General features: G+C 41.6%; 1 protein-coding gene across 2 annotated transcripts; it reads left to right on the top strand.

Moving 5' to 3' along the window:
• Positions 1 to 129: 129 nt before the first annotated feature.
• Positions 130 to 5,942, top strand: Cdkn2c (cyclin dependent kinase inhibitor 2C). 2 transcript variants are annotated; one of them, XM_085686412.2, is made up of 3 exons: positions 130 to 1,261; positions 1,716 to 1,855; positions 5,180 to 5,942. In XM_085686412.2, the coding sequence occupies exons 2-3, from the start codon at positions 1,727 to 1,729 to the stop codon at positions 5,555 to 5,557; spliced, it is 507 nt and encodes a 168-aa protein (XP_085542538.1). In that variant the 5' UTR covers positions 130 to 1,261; positions 1,716 to 1,726; the 3' UTR covers positions 5,558 to 5,942. The 2 variants fall into 2 exon arrangements, with proteins under 2 accessions (XP_085542538.1, XP_085542537.1); XM_085686411.2 differs by lacking the exon at positions 130 to 1,261 and having other exon boundaries at positions 1,286 to 1,855.
• The last annotated feature ends 2,628 nt before the right edge of the window (positions 5,943 to 8,570 follow it).

Here is an 8,570-nt window from a genome sequence, read left to right on the forward strand (position 1 = left end):
CAGACCCAGGCCCAGAGCGGGCTGTGAAGAGCGCCGGGCCGCGGGGGCGGAGCGAGCGCGAGGCCGGCCTGTGTGCCGCCAGGGCGGAGGGCGGGGCGTGGGCGGCGCCCGGCCTTCCCGCTCCCGCAGCGCGCTAACTCAGCCGAGCCTCCTTAAAACTCTGCCGTTAAAATGGGGGCGGGTTTTTCAACTCAAAAAGCGCTCAATTTTTTTCTTTTCAAAAAAAGCTGATGAGGTCGGAAAAAAGGGATAAGAAACCGGCACCGTCTCTGCAGAGGCAACCGAAGCAGCAGTTGCTTCAGCGGAAAAAGAAGCAAAGGAGGGAGGGAAGGGAAAGATCCTAAACGGGGAAGACGCGCAAGTGCCTGTAGCGGGGAAGGGAGCAGCGATCAGAGATTTTGGGGAGTCGGACTACAAAAGAAACTGTCAGCCGCGGCTCGCGAGGGACCGGCACTGCTTGATTCGGCTCGGGGACCCAGCTGGCTTGCAGCCGCTGCCTTGTTCACGGCACAGACTAGGGACCCAGGCCGGAGGACCACGGAGAACTGGCCAAGTGGCACCGAGCGCCCAAGCTGCTGGACGGACGCCAAAAAATCGGCGGGATTGGCTGCGCCCGGGAACTGTGGCGACTGCCCAAACTTCTAAGGACCCTTCCCATCACCGGAGGCTCTCGGAAAAGAGGGAAAGACCGCTGCAGAAGCGCCGTCCGCCGTTCAGTGAGCACTTGCAGTGGAGAGCCTGAGCTAGCTCGGTCGTAGGCGGGAAGTTACTGGCGAGCTGACCCGGTACAGCCGCGATGCTACGGCGAGCCACTCCAGCGGCTGGAGCCCGGTAGACGCTTCCCTCGTCGCCCTGCTCTTTCTTCAGGCTGCCGGGAGCCCCGGGACCCGGCAGGACCGGCATGACGGGCTTGGCGGGGGTCTGCCGCGCGCCCACTAGCCTCCGGAGACCTGCGCCCTGCCCGGCTCCCACGGCCTCTGAGGCTCGGCAGCCCGGCGGTCGGGCTCCGGGGGCTCTTTTGAAGAAGCCGAGCCCGCTGGGAGGTCATTGAGACCCGAGAGTTGAGGGGCACGGAACTGCTGCTCCGGTCTGCCTAGGGCGATCATCTTTTAACCCCCCCAGCACGTCAGCATCCAGCCACCGCGGCGCTCTCCTAGCGAGCAGCTCTCGGGACTACCCCCTTCAGCGAGACGGATGGAAAGCGAGCCCTGCGGAGGACCTGCCCCTGAAGTTCTGCCTCAAGTCACCATTGTGAACAAGGGTGGGTTAAAGCCTTTTCTTCTCTCCAATACTTTTTCTTCCGCAGTGTTTTCTGAGCTGAGCTAGTCCCTTAAGTCTCCGCACATCCTCCTCACAGAGCTATGAAGCTTAGGTACGTGACAGCTCTGCCTACACCTCATGTCCAGAGTAATTAATCAAGAATGCCTGTGTGTCTGTATGTGTCTCTGTTGAATCGCCAGAATCCTTCTTAGGGGTTAAGCTAAAAAGCTAGGAGAAGAGCCCCTCTCCAATGGGCTCAGTTTTGCTGAATAATCACGTGTGAATCGAGGGGCGGGCTTTTGGCAGGCCGACCTTACTAGTATTTACTACCAAGCTCTACTCCAGATTAACCATCCCAGTCCTTCTGTCAGCCTCCGATGCCATCATGCAACCTGATTAAGAGCAAAGGAAAGGGGAAAAGGAGAAGCAACTAATCGTCTTTTCCCGATCGTCAGGACCCTAAAGAATGGCCGAGCCTTGGGGGAACGAGTTGGCGTCCGCAGCTGCCAGGGGGGACCTAGAGCAACTTACTAGTTTGTTGCAAAATAATGTAAACGTCAACGCTCAAAATGGATTTGGGAGAACTGCGCTGCAGGTTGGTATTCACAGAGGTGGGGAAAACAAGTTAATAAGGTTGCCTGGGTTTCTAAAATGACAACTTTCACGTTTCGAGGGGTACAAATCTTCACCGTTTTAAAACCTACTTGGTTGCCATATTTTATATCTTTAAGTGGATCCAACTCCCCAAAATGACGTACTTCGGAGAAACTCGTCAAAACCAATAACATCCTCAATATGAAGAGAATCCTAGGTTTGGTCATTATTTTTGAAATGTTTTTGTGACATTGGAGATTTTAAAGTAGTCTTAGCGTCGAAATCTGTTTGTTTTGTGCTGTGTTGCTTTAGATAGTTCTTTAAACACATTATTATGGTTATTATTTGAAGTGAATACACAGCTAATAGTGGTTTTCGCCTATTTTGTACTCAATAATTGACTTTAAAGTTAATTTCCTTGACGACTAGGAAGTATGTTTTCCCTTCAGCTGCTTTATATCTTAACAAACGACCTTTCCTCGTTTGGAATGGGATAGCCTAAGCACCAGGACAAGATGTCCATTTCACATTTAATATCATACCTACTGTTCAGAAGTGAGGAGAAATGAAAAGTTGAATTTTCTAATCAGAGCCGAGAAGTAGTGTTTTGATTATCCCCGTGGTCATGCGGTGCTATGCTCTGATTTTCAGTAATTAGATTTACAGGCAGCAACTGACACATGTCCAGCTGCCAAGGATGTACCTGATAATATTTTCCCCCCTCCAAATGTTGTCATGTAACTTTGCTGAAAGGCTTAGAAACAAACAAACAAACAAACAAACAAACAAAACAATGGGACAGTGATCTGTCCCATTTTACTGGTGTTCTGATGGTACTCCTGGGAGCTTTTCCAACCTACGAGCAGCTTTTGAAAACTCACTGGGGTAAAGGCAGTAGAGCTTTGTTTCTGTTTTAAAAATTAGAAATATAAGTGTCAGGAGATGCCAGAGTGGAAGCTCACATGGGCTGTGTGTTTTAAATCAGAGTACAGCTGGCCTCGCAGAGTTTTCACTATAGAGAAAGCTTATGCAGAGATACTAAAATATTTATCTTGATTCAGGTAGATTAAATAAGGAAGGGTTTTGTTTCTGTTTCACCAACTAAGACTTCTGTTCTGGTTTGGTGATGGTAGCAATGCCATAAACTCCAGATCCTGAAAGGTTTGCTGCTGAAAATCAGAAGATTAGTGGTCAGTTTCACAAAGTAAGAGCCACTCCATCCATGTTCAGAAGAGGAGAGCACAGAATCTTTTACAAACAGGACAATTGGACAATTAAGATAATTAAATGTTGACAAACATTTAAAAATAACTATACACTTTTGTTTGTATTAACAAACTTAGATAATACCCACTTATAGCTTAAGATCAGTACATAGAATGAAGAATACACACACAAATAGGATTTTTTTTCAGTGTACATAATCCTGACTCTGAAATCGTGTCATCAGAAAGAACTTTCTTCAGAATCATTCGTAATATTACTATCACTTTCTGCCAAGGATGGCAAATTTTAACCTGTGATTATGTTTCTTACTCATCTGCAGAAGTCTTTCCCCTTCGCTGCTGTCTGCAGTCAGAATACTCACAGGCCTTCTCCTCGCACATCTGCTCTAAGGTCTCTAGTTCTTGTTTGCTCACCTTAACTCTTTAAATGTGACTAAGGTTTTAGGGAGATGTGGCAAAAAATAAAATTAGACTGTATTAATTTGTAATAACCAGAAAATATATTTCATGAGGGTTCTGGAAAAATAAATTTGGGGTCATTTTTCTACTTCCCTAAATGAAAATTTTAAAGAGGAAATTTAAAATCATGACAAAGTGTGTAATTTACACTTATAAAATATTCATTCTAAATATATTTTATTAATTTTCAATTCTTTAAAAACCTTTTAAAGATATTACATCAACTTTGTACATATTTTCAAAGGTATTACTTTTTGACTCTAGTAAATACTGAGTGTCTAGCAAGTAGCTTACTTTTTATTATATAACTTGGATTCGTATGAATATACTTAAATATAACTGAAACTAGTTCAAATGCTGGAATTTTCTGGCGTGTTAATAAGAATAAAATGTTTCACAAGTAAATGATATATATGTTATAGTCTCATGCTGTTATGCATACTTTTTACTGATGAGAGATCTTTAACAGCCATCTTCTAAAATATAATACATTTAAATAACAGTAAGTCTTTATAACATAAGTTATTTTCTGCCTTGACAGAAAATATTGGTAGTATATTCTGGCTTTCAAAACATTGTTAGTTTACAAATAGCTCTTCTTAAATGTTATGAGTGCAAATGGAAATTAGGCAGGGTCACCAGTTGATTATTAAGTGACTCAAACCACAAGATAGGGCTGTCTGTTCCAACACACACATTAAATGTCTTACTTTTGCTTTTGTGCACTTGAATATCAGAAGGCTAGTTAGATCTCTGAGAATCGCTAACTGATATGGTAGGATGGCTATTTTATTCTTTTCAAGGTTGGTACCCATGCAGTCATCTCCTCTCGAAGAGAAGGCATGCCATCAACTTAGTTTGAAGTAAATTGATATAGTAAGCAACGTAGAACACAGTGGTTTAATTAATACCTTAATAACTGAGCAATATTCTGTAATTTGAACTGAATTCTAATCGTGGAATGTTTCTAGTAGCCACTATCTATAGCCTGTAAAGGAAAAAAAAACCTCAATGCTTGAAAATTTCAGGCATTACCTATTTGGAAGGAACTTGTAAAACTAATCCTTTAAGAAAATGTCAACTCTGAGATTCTAAAGGATCAGGTCTACATTAAATGACACTTATCTGGGGGTTTAAAGAAACCCAACATTATCTGTTTTCAGTAACTATTAGGAAATAAGTCTTCCCCATTTAATCTTCCAGAACCATACCCTAGGTTTGTTGTTTGGGCATGAATGAGCAACTAGGAGTCTCCTTACTCAAATACCAAATTGCGTTTCTTTTAGGGAATTCAAGAAGAAAAAAAATAATAAAAAGCTGCATAGGTCTTCGTGAATGATAAAGAACCAAATTAGTCATCACATTAGATAAAGAACCAAATTAGCCATCAAATTTACTCACGTTGCAGAAATTCTGTTTATTGATCAGTTTATCCCACCTCTGGGCTCATTTAGGATATTCCATCAATAAGATGGATGTTTATAATTTTTCTTCTATTTTTACCAACTGGTACTTTCCTGCTACAACCCCTTCAGACTCTGTGGTGCAGATGTCAATCAGGACAGGGCAGATAGATGTCTTTAAAGACTGCTGCAGCTCCAGCGCTGGAGGGATTCTCCCATCTTTAACTTCTTTCCTAGGTGATGAAACTTGGAAATCCGGAGATTGCCAGGAGACTTCTACTCAGAGGTGCTAATCCCAATCTGAAAGACCGAACTGGTTTTGCTGTCATTCATGATGCAGCCAGAGCAGGTTTCCTGGACACTGTGCGGGCTTTGCTGGAGTTTCAGGCCGACGTTAACATAGAAGATAATGAAGGAAACCTGCCCTTGCACTTGGCTGCCAAAGAAGGCCACCTCCCTGTGGTAGAGTTCCTGGTGAAGCACACAGCCAGCAACGTGGGGCATCGGAATCATAAGGGGGACACCGCCTTCGACGTTGCCAGGTTCTATGGAAGAAATGAGGTCATTAACCTGATGGAGGCAAATGGGGTCGGGGGAGCCACAAATCTACAGTGAGTGTGGGGAGGGCTTTCCCATGTGGCCTTTACTTTGTCAGTTAGTTGGTTGGCTGTTCTGACTGGTTTACTATCACTTGTTAAAATATAAGGTCTTGTTTTCTTTTTCTTATTTTAAGCAACTAGTTAAATCCTTTGAAATTGCCTAATTGGAAATCTCACTACAAGTTTATGAAATATTTAAACATCTTTTTTCACTGTCAAAATTCTGATTTCTAACATGTAATTGCAAATAGCTATGCTTTTCTTCTGGATATTTTATCTGTGATTTTTTTTTTCTTTGCTTACCCTTTGCCAGTCTCAGCGTCTGACCTGTAGACCTTGTTTTAAACATTACTTGTCCTGATGCATCTTTTGCCTAATTAAAGCACATCTTCAGAAGAGGACCACATTTTCCTGTGATTTTTTTTTTACTTCTTTACAACCTATACACAACTTGCCACTTTGTAAGAAATGTGTTAAAAGTTCAGAATACTCTTAAGTCTTAACATTAGAAAAGAACACAGTGGAAATCTAGTTATATTGTGGTTATAGTGACGTTATTCCTTTTTTCCTGCCTCATGCCTCCCCCCAATATTTTATTGACTTATTCCTCTTTTATTAGTATTTTGGCTTCAAAAAGGAATATGAACAGCATTTTTGAAGAACAGACTTGAAATTATTTGTGTGAATTCCTTGTAATGTCCAGTCTTCCCTTTTCTCAAAATCAAGTCAAACAGCTGAAAGTTAGATTTCTGAAGTAGCAATCTGAAAACAAGCACCAGCTCAAAAAAGTCAGTGCTAAAAGCACTTCCCCTTAGGTGACTTTTTAAAGTAAAAAAAATGAAACAGTTGCTTAATATATTTCTCAGACTTGTGCGACAAGTACACCAACCCAACACTGGCCTTTCCGCATGGGTGTCAAAATGCAAAGCTACAAAATGTTAAAGTATTAAAATACAAATGTTGGTGTTTATGGTGGGAGACAAAAAAAACAAAAAACAAAAAAAAAAAACCTCAGCCAGAAAAAAGCAAAAGGTATATAAAGACCTTAACTACCTAGGGTCTGCAGAGTAAAAACATGGGAACTTTGACCATACATAATAAGCAACTCCTCCATATTGTACTTGATTTCTTTCTATATAACCTTCTTTTCTAAATGGGTCTAAAATCTTTTGGGGGGGCATTTTAGCTTAGAAAAATAAATTGTTGGGGAAACTAGACATTTCAAAGTTTCAAAAGGATTTTCTCCACATCTAGTAATTATACTGCCTTATTAGTTGAAGAAAGTCTCCAAAGGATTTCAGTGCAGTTACCATTTATACATTCATAAATACTGTATTCATGATTTGCCACACAAAGATGTTTTATGTGAAAGTTCCCTTCTCTGCTTCATAAGCTATCTGCCCTCAATTCAAAAAGAACAAAATACTTGAAGGTTTATTGAAGGGCATGGTTCTGATGTCTGCCTTAACAAGGACTGCAAGGGCTGAAGGCGAGTAGTTTTAAATAGCATAGTTTCTAGTGGAATATTAAAGACTCTGGGATGAGAAGCATAAACATTTTCACTGTGGGGTTAAAATTTGCATTTCCTAAACTGAATGCAGTAAGAGTTTTTACTTCTGCCTCATTTAACTGCATTTTTACATGAGTTTATTTTTATTTTTAGTGACAGAGTGACATTAAATTTAGGAAAGTTTTTGAAGGTAGAAGTAGAGATGATCTAAATGGAAAGTATCTCTAAGAATAGACTCAATATAGAAAACATACACTTTTAGTAAACTGAGTCTTTCCAAGGAGTATCACTATTACTGAAAGCTTTAAAACCCTTCTTACAAATTTCAACCATAAAGTTTGGCAATTCCAAATTTACAGTTTAATTGACTCACGTACCATGTCTCAGCATTTACTTTATCCCATGATGTAAAATCACCTTTCACGATTTCAAATAAAAGAGAAGTACCGTAATTGCTTTGTTCTCGGGTGGTCTGAGCACAACAGAGGGAGAGAGAGAGGCTGCCCTATCTCTTCATCAGGCTCAGATTTGCTAGGCATTAAAACATCTCAACATTACCCTGACTCCTCGCAGGAAGTAGCCTTGCTAATCTGAGTATTTTAGAAATGAGTTATGTGGTCCCCTCTAGGAAATATGAAAAGCTTTGTAATCTCTCAAAAACCTCGACAGTACTCAGAACTCTTGAATAAGCAGAGAAGGGAAAGGTACTACTGAGCTTAATGGGGGGTCTAGATTGCATGGCGCTCAGGTCGGGAGAAGTCTGAATTTATTCAGGCGCAGAATAAGGATGAAAAATCTAATTGAATAGAGTGCCCAGAACCCCAGGGGACCCTGCTATATCAAAGATAGAGGTTATAAAGCAGAAATACAAGCTGCGTTTTCTCCAGTGTGCCTTAATCCATGTCGGGAAACTCAGGACCAGCCTTGGTGCAAAAAACTAAACCCATTTACACCTGCGAAAAGAGGGAGGGATTGTGCACTAACAAGGTCTCAGTCCACACTCTGGAACTGGAGTCACTAAGATCTCTTTCCTCTCATTTCTCTGCTGAGTCAACAGGGTTGTTTGTTTGTTTGTTTTTAATGAACATCAAGCTGTGGTGTGATGACTTCTTGCGTGTGCACGCGATCACATGCACACCTCTGTGAAACCTGACAAATACATAAAGTATTGTTTCCTGGGAAAGCAGTTTATTTGGCAATATGATACATTTATTTTATCTTGCTCATATTGGATGCTGGGATTTGTGGCAGGGGACTTTGAAGTTTTCAGTTGCTGGAATGGCGTATTAGGCTTTCACCGGGGTCCTAGAAATATTGGGGGAAAAAATTACAGTACTAGAGCGAGAAAGCGTCATACTTGCAAATCTTCCTGGCTGTTCTAAGCTACCTCGATGGAAAGAGTACAGGGGAGAAAGCCCTTAGTGTGTGTAGACTGCTGCTTTTACCCGGCTGTTTCCTGCAAACCGTCCCACGCTGACACTTAGTGAGAGGCAGAAAACAAAAATTCTGCCTGAGATGG

Source organism: Myodes glareolus, chromosome 3 (genome assembly GCF_982192425.1).
Source record: "Myodes glareolus chromosome 3, mMyoGla1.1, whole genome shotgun sequence".
NCBI lineage: Eukaryota > Metazoa > Chordata > Mammalia > Rodentia > Cricetidae > Myodes > Myodes glareolus.